The sequence below is a fragment of the Engystomops pustulosus genome, chromosome 3 (genome assembly GCF_040894005.1).
Source record: "Engystomops pustulosus chromosome 3, aEngPut4.maternal, whole genome shotgun sequence".
NCBI lineage: Eukaryota > Metazoa > Chordata > Amphibia > Anura > Leptodactylidae > Engystomops > Engystomops pustulosus.
In genome coordinates this window covers 12674373-12692056 of record NC_092413.1, presented here as the reverse complement: position 1 = coordinate 12692056, position 17684 = coordinate 12674373, and the positions used below count along the sequence as shown (strand labels likewise).

The 17684-nt window shown below is 46.8% G+C and overlaps 1 protein-coding gene across 1 annotated transcript; it reads left to right on the top strand.

Annotated features, from left to right (window-relative positions):
- Positions 1 to 13: 13 nt before the first annotated feature.
- BROX (BRO1 domain and CAAX motif containing) lies at positions 14 to 12848 on the top strand. Its single transcript, XM_072140076.1, has 13 exons — positions 14 to 164; positions 3675 to 3815; positions 3950 to 4056; positions 4975 to 5071; positions 6139 to 6234; positions 6343 to 6415; positions 8391 to 8496; positions 8599 to 8688; positions 9033 to 9118; positions 9636 to 9717; positions 10163 to 10313; positions 10395 to 10554; positions 11751 to 12848. Exons 2-13 carry the CDS (start codon positions 3715 to 3717, stop codon positions 11835 to 11837), a joined length of 1236 nt encoding a protein of 411 aa, XP_071996177.1. The 5' UTR covers positions 14 to 164; positions 3675 to 3714; the 3' UTR covers positions 11838 to 12848.
- Positions 12849 to 17684: the final 4836 nt, after the last annotated feature.

Below are 17684 nucleotides of genomic sequence, written 5' to 3'. Positions count from 1 at the left end.
CCCCGCCCACCGCTCTGCTGGGCGGAGACTTCCTTCTTACGTCACAACCAGGAAGAGAGAGAGAGAGAGTCTGCATCTTATAGACTGCTGGGGAGCCGGGGCCCCTGACTGACACAAGGGCCACAAGGTGCTGAGACTCCGCGGAGACTCCTGAGCCTGTGCTGGTGAGTGCTGACGTCACGTGTGGCCGGGCTTCACATAGACACTTGTTACTGGGGGATAACTGCAGAAGGACTACAAGTCCCAGAATGCCTTTCACTACCCATCTATGCCAGAGGCTGACAGGGAATGCTGGGAGTTGTAGGTTTAGTGCTAAAAAGTTTCAAAACGGGGATTTTCAGGGGGGTAAACAAAGGTTTGACCAGTTATAAGACATCACAGTCCCCCACATCATCATATTGGCTACTCACTGGCCACTGATTAGCAGGTTACCCATAGTGATGATTTGTGGGCAGTGATTGGCTGCCACAGTCACGTGACTTAGTGTATAAATCACGTGACGGAGGTCTTGTTCATCCCTCGCTATGGATAATTAATCCGCTAAATACCAAGGGATGAACAAACCAACTGCTGGATGTCACACAATGAAGACCTGGATCATCCAAGTATAAGCGATGTCCCTTTGTTATCCATGGCCTCCTTCAGTCAACTTTTATAATTATGCTAATGAACTAGAAGGTTACTAGAGCCCCTCTGTGCTGTCGCTTCACAGGCTGTGCACTTCCACTGTCACGTTGTGTACTGACTCTTACTCTGTTGCGGTGATTTTACATCCGGCAGAAGGAGGGGGAAGTGTAACACAGTGTAACAAGCTGTGCAGCTACAGCACAGAGGGGCTCTGGTAACGCCCCCCCCCCCCCCTTATGACTCATTAGCATAGAAGGAAGGAAGTCCTGATACGGCTACGATGTATGATGCATATTCTATGCTCAGCGGAGGGTTGTGTCTTATTACTACACCCCGGTGATCCCTTCTATTATTAGCAAGGGATGACATCACATCGTCACATGCTGTTACACTGTGCAAGAGCAACCAACTCCCTCCCACGGTGTGAGATTACAACAAGAAGAGGAAGGGGGAGAGCTTGTAGAGCTACAACAGGGGCTTTGGTAATACCCCTCAGAGCCCGTCAGGCTCATTACTGTAATTTTCAAAGTTGATTTTAGAAGGAAGCAATAGAAAGAAATATAAGCAGATCACCACAGTCCCGGTGCCTGGATCTAGGAGTAATGTCCCTGCTTTATCAGGATGGATTGTGACCCCCAAATTACAATACACACAACAGACTCCTCATAATAAAAAAAGAGCCCTCAGGCCTCATCTCATACATGAATACAGACCCCGGACCAAAATAAATTGTGAGAATTGACCCAAAATAGATCCCAGGTGAGGACCCAAAATAATGGAGCCCCAATAACACTACACACTAAATTAAAAACAAAGCCCCAGACCCCCTAAATAAAATATTGACAATTGCAGAAATTTGACTCCTCCTCTGTGGCTTGAGGACCTCATGTGATCTTAAATGTGCAGGTCCTTCTAAAGTAACATGGATAATCACACTTAATCACATAATCACACTTCACTGATCTTTTTTTTTTGGGGGGGGGAGTGTTAATTGCCCCAAAACCTTGTTTCAATTTGGTTACTTGCCTACATAACTAACCCAACCCCTGGCCGATATTGTTGTGTCACCTATGGATATGGAGCGGCCTGATGATACGGAGCGGCCTTACTGTAAGTAAGAGATAAGAATAATCAGGTCTGTAACGTCTCGGGTAACAGCAGGTACAAGTCGTTGTGTGCGGCAGTCATGTGACCTCACGTCATGTGACCTCGATCTCCACTGCTCCTTGTAGACGGTCGCTAAGGAACAGGGACAGGATGACCCCATTGTGACCTCTAGTCAAGAAAGGAGCCAAAGGTGAATGTTGTGACCTGGTGAGGTGGGAGGGGCCGGCTGTGTATACGGAGGAAGTAGTGGGGTGTCTAGTGGTGAATCACCCCACATCTCAACATTGGGGAGCTTCTTACAGAACCCACTGTGCCACTAAATGGAACTTGTAGCTTCTTTTAAAGAGGTAGTCTAAGGTAGTCGCTCTTTAACACATGCAGGTAATCCGAACTGATGGGAGAATCCAGGTTGCTACCTGGAACTCTTACATTTAGTTAGGAGACGACCCGGGCAGAGACGTAGTCAGAGGACCATATAGGATCACATGTTCAAACCGAAACAAAGAACCTCCTCTAGGTAGTCGCCAGGGTTTCATCTTTTAACCCTCTTTATTGGGGTCGGTCTGCAGGGAACCACCAGCTTTCTATCTATCGGAGCGATGTCCGTTCAGTGACCACTAAGGCAGATCAGGAGACAACAACGTGCGGCACCAAAGAGATAGGCAGAGGCGTAGTCAGAGGACAATCTGAGGTCACACAGGGATCATGAAATACGCGGTCAGAGTTGGGTAATGCAGAGAAACTGTAGCCGATGCTTTTGTAGAACATGAGGAACTTGGTGCCTTATTGCTCAGGCAACTTCTACATTAAAGGGAATCTACCACCAGGGTGAAGGACTGTACACAAATGAGCCTAAGGGGCTACTGGCTTCATAGGTGTTAATGGAGCCTGGAGCCCCTCAGGCCCATTTCCATACATACCTTCATTTAGGTGGTAGATGCCCTTTAAGAACTTGGTACTTAATTGCTAAGGCAACATCTCATAGGGGAAGGCGCCTTAAATAACCAGAGTTGTTGTAGTGGTTGGTGCAGACGTGCCCCGGGTGTGTGCCTTAGGAACAGCGGGAGCACAAGGATAGAGTGTCAGCCTCACAGACAGGAAGTATGTGCTTTATGGCTGCTGCAAAGACAGGAAGTATGTGCTTTATGGCTGCTGCAAAGACAGGATGTATGTGCTTTATGGCTGCTGCAAAGACAGGATGTATGTGCTTTATGGCTGCTGCAAAGACAGGATGTATGTGCTTTATGGCTGCTGCAAAGACAGGACGTATCGGAGCGAGACGCCACCATCGTATAGACTGCAGGTAGCAGAGGATGTCGAGGTTTGATGTTTTTACAGCCTCTTTCTTCTATGGTTGATGGTAATTTGTATTGGAATTAATAATATTCAGTCTATTTAATATTTATGGTGTGAATAATGTCCCATGTGGGTGACATTCCCGTCCCCGTTATACAACGGAGCAGTCAATGGTGCTTTGTGCCGAATCCTCTAATAATTCATCCAGGGAGAGATTACAGTAATGACATTGTCTCCGTGTACAGTCATGTGTCCTGCCCACTGACCGGCGCCCCCCTGAGGACATTGACGTCATTCACATTAGGGGCAGAATGGGAAACCTTCCCCCCAGGAATCCTATAAGAAACTAGCGGGAGCTCCACAGAGGGCCTCACACCCTTATAGAGAGTCTTCTCTGCTGATAGGCTGCCCAGGGCCATGTGACCCAAATCATGTGATCTGATGGAACCAATCTGGTGAATGGGTGCGATCTAGAGAGGCAGATTTTTTTGGGTCCTGAAGTGGGTGTCACCTCCGCTCCTGGATGTACGTTACGAGCCCTTGGCTTGGATGGTTGGGTCTTGGTGCAGCCATTGTCCGTGTCCTTTGTTCCCATTGGTTGTTGCTATGTTCTCCATCTTTCTAACATGAGAACTTTCCTTTAGGAGACTCCCGATTTGGGTAAAGGAAGGATCTTGCCAAAAAATGACGCACTGGTTTCATCGTAACCCTCTGAAGGCCACGGCTCCGGTCTCCTTCAACTTCTATGGCGTCGCCTCCACCCCCGCGGCCTCGAAGATCTGCAGGTGAGATTCACTCTCCATAAAGAATCTTGGGATGAAATTCCAAAGATTTCTGTCCCGGCAATAACCGGGCCCCCAGGGGTCGGCAAACCTTCATTGGCAGAATTCTTACTTTTTCTCATGTCTGACTCTTTAAGTGATTTACGAACGTCAAGAGCGCGACTCCTGGAGCTGTTTACGGACCCCAGCTGTACCCCGGAGACCATGAGGAGCGCCTCCGACACCTACCTATCCCTGATCCTGGGTGAGTTGTCGTAACACCCCATTAAGGTTCCTATTTCCCTGCATCATTGTGTGTGGAGAGCCTGGAGCTCATTCTTCCACTTTGGGAGGGTTTGTTTTTTGTGGGAAGAGTCGTATTTTTCAGTGCTATCATTTATTGATTCAAAGGGGTAGAAAAAAATGATATAAGATTCCTTTACATAAAATACTAAAGTACTTACCGTATATACTCCATTATAAGCCGAGGCCCCTAATTTTACCACAAAAACCTGGTAAAACCTTTTTTTTTTTTTTACCCAAATATAAGCCGAGTTTGGTGTTTCAGCACATTTTTTTGTGTGCTGAAAAACTAGGCTTATACTCGAGTATATATGGGACCTTGTTTTCTTTAGCAATCCCTCGCCGCAGCTTCAGCAGGGTCTCCGGTCTCTGTTTTGATTGGTCACATGACACCCGCTTTATATCAGAGACACAGGGTCCCGCTGGATTGTACAGGGAAAAGCGAGGCAAAATATCTGGACCCCTAGTTAAAGGGAGACTCCAGATATTCCCATTTCATACCTAGTTCAGGGAGGAGCATGACTCAATCATTAAGGGAACTTGAGAACATCGGTCATACTCAGTTTCTTCGGCTTTGGGGCCGAAATGGGGCAGAAATGTGAAAATACAGCAATTCAGATGGGCGGAGCTACAACCCTGAACCGCCCACCTGAGCTTAATTAGCATAATGGCTACCAAAACTTTGCTATTTAGATTGTCTGCTGGGAGAAGGGAGGACTTAGGCTGGAGAAGACTTCATGACTCCGCCCATCTGACAATCAAGGTTGACATAATGACATTTATTACTTGAGTACTGTTAGGGCTGGAGATAAGATTCCTCGGATAAAAGGATAACGTGGACGGATATCACAGTCTCTGTTCTCTTTCATCTGGACATTAGGCTTCATCAACTCATTGGACGGAGGAACCCAGGACAACAAGCTGCGCTACATCCAGAACTTCAAATGGACCGACACCCTGCAGGGGAACGTGCCAAGGTATTATGTGCCCCCTGGTGGTGTGTGGGTGCAGTGTCACATCAGATTAAGACAGGGAACCTGTCAGCAGGTGTGACCATACAGACTGCAGCCAATGTCAGGTACTGTCCTTGGAGCGATGTGTAATTAGACCTTTGTGTATGTTGTTAGTAGCAGCAGGACTGTGAGATATGTGTCCTCACACTGCTGTGCTCTGTGCTCTCTAGAGCCAGTGTTATGTCTTCTCCCCAAAGAGATGTGCAATCAGACCTTTATGTATGTTGTTAGTAGCAGCAGGACTGTGATGTAGGGTTGTATCTTCTCCAAGTGCACTGGGGGTGTGTCCTCACACTGCTGTGCTCTCTTGTCGTAGTAGTAAACGACTCCACAGACCCTCCCTTCAGCTCTGAGTGACTGCTGTAGTATCCGACCAAAAGATCACTGCAGTAAGTACTTAGAGTAGAAGAAAAAGAGACTGTGGAGAGAATAGAGCACAGCAGTGTTAGGTCACTGCCGTCCCCTGTTCTCTCAGCAGTGTCGGGAAGCAACAATCTTGGAATAGAAATCTATATTTCACAGTCTAAAAACATCCACACATATGATTACACATCACAACACCTAACACTGGCAGCAGAGAGCTCAGAGCACAGCAGTGTGAGGACAAGCCCCACCTCCCCTAGGACATTTAAAGAATATAATCCTATATTTCGAAGTCCTGCTGCTACTAAAAACATCCACAAAGATATGATTACACATTTTTTTTCCAGGGACGACACCTGACACTGACTGCAGAGAGCTCAGAGCACAGCAGTGTGAGGACACACCCCAATGGTGGAATATAAATCTGTATTTTACAGTCCTGCTGTTACAATACCTAACACTGGCTGCGACAGGAGTGCACTACCACTAGAGGGAGCTCACTGCACACATTTAATTGGATGCTTCAGAAATTTGTCTGCATTGAGCTCCCTCTAGTGGTGGCTGCAGACAGACAGAATTTTCTGATGTGATTGTTCTGTATCAGAAGAACAGAGTTACATTATAAAGAAATATTGTGGAACGCTAATTATTTCCTATTCCCTTCCCAGCGCTCAACAAGACGCAGTTTTTGAGTTGATCTCGATGGGTTTTAACCTGGGGCTGTGGTACAGTAAATACGCCTCGCGGCTGGCGGGGAAGGAAGAGTGAGTATAGGGGGAGCTCCCCGCTACTGGAGGGTGCACATGCATGCTCAGCCCATCCATGTACACACTTCTGGGGATCTCTGATGTAATCTGCCTCTGTGGTTACAGCATCACAGAAGACGAGGCCAAAGAGGTTCACAGGAGTCTGAAGATTGCAGCCGGCATATTCAGCCACCTGAAGGTAAGGACTTCCCCATAGAGGCAGAGAACGGCGCCATCTACAGGGCTATCGCACTATCCCATCCAGAATCTCACATACAGGTGTATATATAGATACAGAAAGCGACCACTAATACCCCAAAAAGCAAGAGGGGGCGATGTGCTGCCACACACCTCAACGTTCGGTCTTAAATGGATTGAAAAGCATGGCAGCTTGTATTAAAAAACAGCGCCACCCCTGTCCATGGGTAGAGTGTGGTATTGCAGCTCAGCTCCATTCATTTCTATACAGCTGAGCTGCAATACCGGCACTGACCATGTTCAGGTGTGGCGCTGTTTTTGGGGAAAAAAGCAGCCAACCTCCAGACATCCCCTTTAAGGTAGAAATTTTCCATCAACGCATTGCGCCACATCCCCTATACATCTATACAGGGGGAATCTTTTGTAATTTAGATGCAATATTAGACCCCCCACAAAAATGATAAAACCTTAAATGTATTCAGATCTATCGGATCAGACGCCTAACCCCAGACCAAACTAAAAAAGTAGTCCAGACCCCAGACCAAACTAAAAAAGTAGTCCAGACCCCAGACCAAACTAAAAAAGTAGTCCAGACCCCAGACCAAACTGAAAAAGTAGTCCAGACCCCAGGCCAAACTGAAAAAGTAGTCCAGACCCCAGGCCAAACTAAAAAAGTAGTCCAGACCCCAGGCCAAACTAAAAAAGTAGTCCAGACCCCAGGCCAAACTAAAAAAGTAGTCCAGACCCCAGGCCAAACTAAAAAAGTAATCCAGACCCCAGGCCAAACTAAAAAAGTAATCCAGACCCCAGGCCAAACTAAAAAGTAGTCCAGACCCCAGGCCAAACTAAAAAAGTAATCCAGACCCCAGGCCAAACTAAAAAAGTAATCCAGACCCCAGGCCAAACTAAAAAGTAGTCCGGACCCCAGGCCAAACTAAAAAAGTAGTCCGGACCCCAGGCCAAACTAAAAAGTAGTCCGGACCCCAGGCCAAACTAAAAAAGTAATCCAGACCCCAGGCCAAACTAAAAAAGTAGTCCAGACCCCAGGCCAAACTAAAAAGTAGTCCGGACCCCAGGCCAAACTAAAAAAGTAGTCCGGACCCCTGGCCAAACTAAAAAAGTAGTCCGGACCCCTGGCCAAACTAAAAAAGTAGTCCAGACCAAACTAAAAAAGTAGTCCAGACCCCAGACCAAACTAAAAAAGTAGTCCAGACCCCAGACCAAACTAAAAAAGTAGTCCAGACCCCACACCAAACTAAAAAAGTAGTCCAGACCCCAGACCAAACATCTTAATGTATTCAGACATCACAGACCTGAAACCAGACTCAAATAGTTTAAACCCCAGAGTTTAAAATGGACTCGACCTACAATCAACCCCTCTGAGTTCATTCCAGCCCCTATGTTAAAGGGGATGTCCAGAGTTTGAAAAACACGACTGCTTTCTTCTAAAAACAGCGCCACCCCTAACCATGGTCAGTGCTGGTATTGCAGCTGTATAGAGATGAATGGAGCTTAGCTGTAATACCACATACTGCCCACTGTCAGGTGTGGCGCTGTATTAGGAAGAAAGCAGCCAAGTTTTTTAACCACCTGACAACCCCTTTAATTTTGTCTTAGACCGGACCTTTAAATTTATGCTGATCCTTGAATTCGGAGGCGCGTAGGCGAGCGATGAGAGAGGCGAGGATGAGCTCTATGTTATTTTTACAACCATATAAGTAAAATTTGACAATCCCTTTAAAGGGCTTTTCCATGACCTGGGAGCCTGAGCCGAGTATCTTTGAGGGTTGTTCTTATTTCCTGGCCCTGGGTTCCTGGTGGTTTAGCATATTCATGGAAAACCCCTGTAATTATGATTGAGCTGCAATACCAGAAACAGACCACAGACCAGGGTGGCGCTGTTTCCCCTACATCTCATATATTCCCACACGGATCTGGGATCTATTAATAAACTTACTAAACCTTTGTGTCTTTAGGAGGGTCACATTCCAAAACTCATCACCCCGGCGGAGAAAGGACGGGATTTAGAGAGCCGAGTGATAGATGCCTACATCATCCAGTGCCAGGCGGAGGCCCAGGAAGGTACCACCTCCCCTCCCCCCACTGTTCAGATTACTGTTTCTATATCATGAGGTTCCGCAGCAGCTGCGTCTCTACCTCACCCTTCTTCTCCTCTGTGCACAGTGACCATCGCCCGGGCTATAGAGCTGAAGCACAATCCTGGGCTGATCGCCGCTCTGGCCTACGAAACTGCAAATTTCTACCAGAGAGTAGGTAAGTGACTCCGTGCTACCCACCTACACCCCAAGGCTCCTATTTTACAGTCCTGCCGTTACATTGGCTGCAACATGATCCCTTTAAATACATTTTTAAAAAACTTATTTCAGCGCACTACCACTAGGGGGAGCTCACTGCATACATTTCAATGGATGCTTTTTAAATGTGTCTGCACTAAAGCTCCCTCTAGTGGTGGCTGCAGACAGACAGAATTTTACAATGTGATTGTGGAACTGCAGGAGAGTCACCGCACATGTGGGGCCCTCTAGCTGACAGGCGGGGGCCCCATAGGGCAGAACTTTCATTGTAATGTTATGACTTCTATTTTACTTGTTGCACAGATCACACACTTTCCAGCCTGGACCCTGTGTACATAGCAAAGTGGAGAAGTTACACCCAGCTGAAGATGTGTTTTTATATGGCGTATGTAAGTATGTGACCCCTCCCCTCTAGTGAGACACCTGAGCTCCATAGTTTAGGCCCCAAATATCAGATTTGTAGTGGGCCGAAAGCCTGAGCTGCTGCAATCCTCTTTAAAGGCAATGCTGCACGGTCTGTTTGCAGATCAGTCCTATGTAAAATGCTGGCGTTGGCCTGCAATACCTAGGACCAGGGGTGCACCAGCCGTGAGGCAAGTTTAGCATCTCGCCTCAGGCGGCAGAAGGATGTGGATAGCACAAGGAGTACACCTGCTACAAAGTAGGAGCTAAAACTAAAAAATGGTGTCACTCCTAATGTGAGCATGGCTGGGCGTCACCCACCTACTAAAAAATGGGGGTGCCGTCTATAGCTAGTCTCCGGGAGTGTCCAAGGACGGCCACTCTTCAATGTACGGCGCTTGTCAGATAAGAACAGCTCCACCTAGTGATGGCTACATGTAGGTGGAAGATTAGGAGTGCAAGCTACATGCAAAGCTTGTAATTCACCGCTGCTGCCCCCTACAGGCCTTCTGCTATCACGGTCAGACTCTCCTTGCCAGCGACAAGTGCGGAGAAGCAATAAGGTCCCTGCAGGAGTCCGAGAAATGTGAGTACTGAACCTCCAAAAAAATGAGAAATCCCTACCATATGTCAGTAGGGAGGAGATAAGCTTCTACCAGACATTAGTGGCGCTACTCATCTCTGGTAGTGAGAGATTACAGAACATGTAATCTGCACTCCATGGTGTTCCTGGTGGCCCTGTTGCCCCATTCGGCACTGGAGGGGGCATATCTGTGCCTGGGCACTGGTCTCCCTGAGCCAGCAGCCATGGTATACAGTAGCTCCAAAAACAAAAGCCACCAGGAGCAGCATGGAGGGCACCAGAAAATTCCAACTTGACATTGCAGAGTAGAAATACTCTAACCCAATCCAACATAGCTCTTCCTCCCCCTCTCACAGCATTCAGTCTCAGCAGTGGATGCAGATTGCAGCCGCATCCCCCTCCTCTCCCCTATACTCACACACGTTTTACCGTTCTGCTTTCCTCTAAGTTTATGGCAAGGCTGAGGCTTTGTGCAAGGAGTACGGACAAACCAAAGGCCCCGGGACTACGGCGAAGCCCTCAGGACACCTCTTCTTCAGGAAACTGGGAGCTCAACTTAAGAACACGCTGGAGAAGTGTCAGCGGGAGAATGGATTCATGTAAGTCAGGTCGTCTCCAAGTAATGCCACCCCGTGCCCGCTGCTGCCCTCCGCCAATATCCTATCGCTTGTATATTTCAGATACTTCCAGAAGGTTCCTCCCGAGGCGCCAGAACTGGAGCTGAAGGCCAATTATGGCCTGGTCCAGCCCGTGCCTTTCGAGTTCCCGGCTATGAGCCCACAGTGGACCCCAGAGGTGCTGGCCGGGTTCGACCTTACAAAGAGGCCAAAGGACGACAGTGTAAGAGCTCCCCTATCCATCTATAGGAGACTCCCACAGGGACACCAGGGTCATATATTGTCCTGCAGTCCCCGCTCCATCTCTAATCCTCCTGCAATGATGTCCCTCCCCACTCAGAAACTCCGCCCCCTGTCCCCGATTCTGTGGAGTAAAGTCAACGAATCTCATCCAGCCTCAATGTGAATATCAAGTCTTCACTCGGAATTAAAGTAGGGCCATATTTTGTTAAAGGGAACCCGTCAGTAGGTTTTACCCCATTTACCTCCCAGTCTCCCAGGCAGGGAATGAAAAGTCCTTTCTAGAAGAAATCTCCTCCCGTTTACCTATATAAGAAATGTCCTCCAAAGTCATGTGACGATGAGCAGAGAAGAGTCAAATTTTAACTGAGATGAGGCTACAGGAGGAAGAGTCCCTTTAGACAAAAAGGGACCTAAAAACATGCTGCTGGTGTCATATTAAAGATAAGAATCTCATCCTTTAGGTCGCATCAGGATTGCTCTGTGATCTACAGAACCGTGATACTGGAAGTCAAATACATAGTAAAAAATGTGAGCTACAGATGAGCTAGTCCCACTTTTTTTTTTACTGTCTGTATCTTGGGGTTCTATAGATCACAGAACCACAAGCCTAAAAGAACTGAAAAATTAGATTTTTATTTTTAATATGACACCAGGAGGTTTTGTGTAGTTGCTACGGAATAGAAGATGGGGGCGTCTAAATTACCTACCAAGAATAAGAACCACCCGGTTCGAAACGTGGTCCAGTGTGACCATGATGTTAGTACAACTATGTAATCTGCTATGAAAATAAAGTTTTGATGTTTTATTGAAGTGTCGCAGCTCTTGCAACATTTTTCTTGCGTCTAAATTACAGTTCCCCCCCCGCAGCCTCTAAACATGACTCATCTCAGATAAAAATCTGACTCTTCTCTGCACATTGTCAAATGACAGTGGGGGAGAGATTTCACGTAAAAGAGAGAGTTCTAGAAAGGACCCTTCATCCCCTACCTGAGGGGCTGGTAGATAATGGGGTAAATCTGATGACCGGTTCCCATGGAATAAAATTTCAGCGAGGCCAGAGATGAGATACAAAGTAAGAGCCGGGTAAATGGGAACAGAAGGGTCTGATAAGAGGAGAAAGAAATTAGAAAATGTAGGATTTTTGCCTCCACAATTTACACTGTTTCATATCTTTAGGCCAAACCCAAGAAAGAAGAAGAGGTGAAACCGATGAAGGAGCCGGATATAAAGCCCCAGAAGGACAGCGGATGTCAGATATCCTAATAGAGCCAATCACTGCACCCCAAAATCCGGGAAGAATCCTCACCCCTCCCCTGGAGCGACTCTGCAGCCTTCACTTCCGGAAGTGTAAAGGTTTAGGCACTACTTCTGGCCAAATCAAGAAAATCTTAATTTTCTAGTAATAGGACATGGACCTGTGCCCCCCACCCCTTCCCCCCAGTAGGGGTCGGCTACCCTCGTTATAATCTGAACTGACATGTCTACAGCCATAACCTTCCACTAACCTTCCTCAGTACAGAAGATTCTGCGTGTCATTACAATCAGTGGGATGACTGTGTAAAGGGTATAGTCACTGCAAGTGTAAGAACGCTACAAGTTCAATCTCCTCTATCTGCCTTGCTATGCTCGGGCTAGGTGACACCACTCCCATAGAAATTGCTCAATGCATACTCACCTTGCTATTCCATCAGAGGGGAGGGACCCCCTGTTCTCATATTATGTGGGGTCCTATTGGTTGGACCCCCAACCAATCGCATATCCTAAGAAATTCCAAGCAAATTAAGCAAAACCCCTTTAACACCTGATATGATTAAGTAATTGAGTATCCCCCCCCTTTAATAAATACATTTTTGGCCATTTTTTTTGTGCAGTTCCTCTGTTATTCCTACTGGAAATACAATAAATTGACATCTTGTCCTCATGTCAGTGAGGTATAAATGGTAACCCCCCCCACACACACACACACATACACGTTGTCATTTCCAGGAGGAATAGAAGTTTTTATGCTTTAGTCATTAAATTTTATAAAGGGTCCCATGTAAGAAGGGGCGGAGCATCCTGGTGCGAGCACAGCAGCGCATCCTATGTGCTTTCTACCCATGTATATATAGAGATATGTATGTACCGCCGCTCAGGCAGATCCCGTGTATATATTGAGGTATATACAGTAACACATGAGAATTATGGGATGTCACGTGTAGAGAATATATGGGCGGAATATTCTGGAATAATGTATAGAAGGTAATATAAATAATAAATCTATACTTGCAACTATCGATGTGTGGATGGAAGTCATGATTTGGGATAAGGCTGCATTCACACCTGCAATTAGCGATGTTATATCACCTAGAGGCAGGCCGCCATGTAATACGCATCACCTAGAGGCAGGCCGCCATGTAATACACATCACCTAGAGGCAGGCCGCCATGTAATACGCATCACCTAGAGGCAGGCCGCCATGTAATACGCATCACCTAGAGGCAGGCCGCCATGTAATACGCATCACCTAGAGGCAGGCCGCCATGTAATACGCATCACCTAGAGGCAGGCCGCCATGTAATACGCATCACCTAGAGGCAGGCCGCCATGTAATACGCATCACCTAGAGCAGTGATTTTCAACCTTTTTTGAGCCGCGGCACACTTTTTATACTTAGAAAATCCTGGGGCACACCACCAACCAAAATAGCACAAAATGACACTAAAACAGTCATATTATACATATAGTTAATAATATAGATTCTAAATTTATTTTACTCACTCATTGTGAAACCTGGGCCTGTTTCGATAAACACAAAAGGGATATCCTGGCAGGAATGGTGGAAAGACACACACAAAGCTCTTCCTCAACAGTTCTCAGTTTCTGCCTGTTTTTAGTATATGGTGCTGATTATTATGTGGCTCATATACTGCAAAATAAAGGGGTACAATGAGAAGTACTATGGCCATGAGGTCAGAATACAAGTGCCAGCTCATATACTCAGCATATGAGCTGGTACTTGTAGTACTCCAGCCTCATGACTATAGTATTTCTCATTGTTATATGCAGTATACTGCTGGAGTACTAAAAGTACCAGCTCATATGCTGAGTATTCTGCCAACAGTTCATATACTCAGGCAAAAGCTCATATAGTCAGCATTATTGGTGGGCATTACCTTGGCGGTCGGCAATGCGGGAGTCTCTTCACTCTCAGGATGATGCGCCGGCCTTGGTGACGTCATTTTGTCGCACGAGGTTCAAAGCATGCGCATTTGTTATTGTACACGTCTCCTACATTGTAAGAAGCCGTGACTGCGCATCGCTGCGCATTGCCGGGAAACAAAACACAGGGGGCACCATAGTTTGGGGAAATTTCCCCGCGGCACACCTGACCATGTGTCGCGGCACACTAGTGTGCCACGGCACACAGGTTGAAAATCACTGACCTAGAGGCAGGCCGCCATGTAATACGCATCACCTAGAGGCAGGCCGCCATGTAATACACATCACCTAGAGGCAGGCCGCCATGTAATACACATCACCTAGAGGCAGGCCGCCATGTTATACGCATCACCTAGAGGCAGGCCGCCATGTAATGCGCATCACCTAGAGGCAGGCCGCCATGTAATGCGCATCACCTAGAGGCAGGCCGCCATGTAATACACATCACCTAGAGGCAGGCCGCCATGTTATACGCATCACCTAGAGGCAGGCCGCCATGTAATGCGCATCACCTAGAGGCAGGCCGCCATGTAATACGCATCACCTAGAGGCAGGCCGCCATGTAATACACATCACCTAGAGGCAGGCCGCCATGTTATACGCATCACCTAGAGGCAGGCCGCCATGTAATGCGCATCACCTAGAGGCAGGCCGCCATGTAATACGCATCACCTAGAGGCAGGCCGCCATGTAATACACATCACCTAGAGGCAGGCCGCCATGTTATACGCATCACCTAGAGGCAGGCCGCCATGTAATGCGCATCACCTAGAGGCAGGCCGCCATGTAATGCGCATCACCTAGAGGCAGGCCGCCATGTAATGCGCATCACCTAGAGGCAGGCCGCCATGTTATACACATCACCTAGAGGCAGGCCGCCATGTTATACATATCATCTAGAGGCAGGCCGCCATGTTATACATCACCTAGAGGCAGGCCGCCATGTAATACACATCACCTAGAGGCAGGCCGCCATGTTATACATCACCTAGAGGCAGGCCGCCATGTTATACATCACCTAGAGGCAGGCCGCCATGTAATACACATCACCTAGAGGCAGGCCGCCATGTAATACACATCACCTAGAGGCAGGCCGCCATGTTATACATCACCTAGAGGCAGGCCGCCATGTAATACACATCACCTAGAGGCAGGCCACCATGTAATACACATCACCTAGAGGCAGGCCGCCATGTTATACACATCACCTAGAGGCAGGCCGCCATGTAATACACATCACCTAGAGGCAGGCCGCCATGTTATACATCACCTAGAGGCAGGCCGCCATGTAATACACATCACCTAGAGGCAGGCCGCCATGTAATACACATCACCTAGAGGCAGGCCGCCATGTAATACACATCACCTAGAGGCAGGCCGCCATGTAATACACATCACCTAGAGGCAGGCCGCCATGTAATACACATCACCTACAGGCAGGCCACCATGTAATACACATCACCTAGAGGCAGGCCGCCATGTAATACACATCACCTAGAGGCAGGCCGCCATGTAATACACATCACCTAGAGGCAGGCCGCCATGTAATACACATCACCTAGAGGCAGGCCGCCATGTAATACACATCACCTACAGGCAGGCCACCATGTAATACACATCACCTAGAGGCAGGCCGCCATGTTACACACATCATCTAGAGGCAGGCCGCCATGTTATACACATCACCTAGAGGCAGGCCGCCATGTTATACACATCACCTACAGGCAGGCCACCATGTAATACACATCACCTAGAGGCAGGCCGCCATGTTACACACATCATCTAGAGGCAGGCCGCCATGTCACATATCCTAGAGGCAGGCCGCCATGTCACACACATATCCTAGAGGCAGGCCGCCATGTTATACACATCATATTTTTACCCGGACTCAGTGTCCAGACATACTTTTACCATTCTACATGTTACTCTGCTTTCTCAGGACCCTGAATGGTAAATCTTTCAAGCTGTGTTATAATAATGAAGCATTATGACTGTGATAGATGATTTGAACACCAAGAAGACAGAAGAAACGCTGCAACCCATCATATAGTATCAGGGAACGGTCTCCTCCATGTTGTCATCCAGCTTTCCCAGAATCCTAACTAGCGATTCAGTCAGAATTAGAAAACAAGTCCTAATATCTGTTGGTGTATACTCATATGATAAAGAATTTCCAAAACACACCCTCCCCTATTTCTCATTATCCAGCTTTCTAAAGCTCCTGAAGGACATGTCCACATAAAGTGGTTAACAGTTTCTTCACTTTCCCAATCGCTGTAATCGCAGCCCTGAGGTCCGTTCAGGAACCCAGGCCTGTCCACAGTCTGTGACAGGATCTTAAAGGCACAGTATCAGCTTATGTACGTGCATGATGAACGCCGTAAAAAAAAAAAAAAACAAGCCATCAACCAGCTCCGTAATTAAAATAATCAAAGTGTGATGCCACTTGGAAGACGGCGACGCAAAAACGATAGATTTTTCTCCATATTAGGTTTTAGTTTGAGAAATCTAGTAAAACGTAAGAAAAAAAATATCTAATGATGTTATCCCTGTAATCGTACTGACCCATGGGCCGCGGTCACATGTACCGCTAAGCGTCCGTCATAACGCGACGCTAGCTCACAGGGGGAGGTCCTCGCCCCAACCGCACATGCGTTTCCAGGGATCACGTGCGTTTCTTTGGAAACGCATCTGCGTTCGGGTCGAGGACCTCCCCCTGTGCGCTAGCGTCGCATTATGAACGGACGCTTAGCAGTACGTGTGACGGCAGCCATAGAATAAAGATAAAGAAGGAGACTTATCATTAAGTTTCTGAGGTAAAACTGTTCAAATTGCCCATGGAAACCAATCAGAGCTCAGCTTTAATTTTATAAACAGCTGTGGGGAGATGAAAGCTGAGCTCTGATTGGTTGCCATGGGCAACTGGAACAGGTCTGCTCTAAAGTTGTTTATTAGGCTGCTATACAGTGAAAACCCCCAAAAAAGGAAAAAAAAAAATCGATAATTGATGCTTTTCTATAACAGGGGACACCAACCCCAAAATGGTATCACTGGAAAATATATCTCATCCCACAATTGCCCCAACAACGGAAAAACTAAAATTATAGCCTACAAAATGGCGGCTGCAGGGAGCTCCTTCCCTTCTGCGCCTCGCTGTGCGCCCATACATCAAGTTACGATTACATGTGGGGAGTCTCTGTACTTGGGAGAAATTGCAGAACAAATTGTATGGTGGGTTTTCTCTTTTTATCTTTTTGAAATGTGTAAATTTTAGGGCTGAATGAACGTATAACCGACAAAATCGGACAATTCTAGATTTCACCTCCATTTTGATTGAATTACTATGAAGATCTCAAGGGGTTAACAATCTTCCTGAGGGCGCTGTCCCACTTTGCGTTTTGACTCCGTTTGCAAACGCAAACCAAACCGCACCCACCGGGGCGACCGTATCGGATCGGCAAACGCAGCCAAAATGCAACGTGGGACAGCGCCCTAAGAACTGTTTGTGATAGGTTGAGGGCAGATTTGAAAATGGGTTGATATATCGGGGGTTTCTAATGTTATCAATTTCATTTAAAACAATAATGATCCCCCAAAAAAGTCAATTTCTGAAATCTCCTTGAAAATATGGAAAAAACAATGTTGGATTTGTAATAATAAATTATCCAGACGTTTAAAAAAAATGACGAAAATGTAAAGTCGAAATAAGAAAAATGTTATTCAGCAACTTATTTTGGTGGTAAACGATCCGCCTAAAAAAATCGAGACGATTTAGAATTTTAAAAATGGGAAATTTTTCTAAATTTTTTTTGAACATCCGTTTTTTTTAACATTTTTTTAAATAAATAAACGGAAAACTAAGGATGATGTCACACATGGGCCGTTTTTAGTTCAGATTGTAAAAAACGC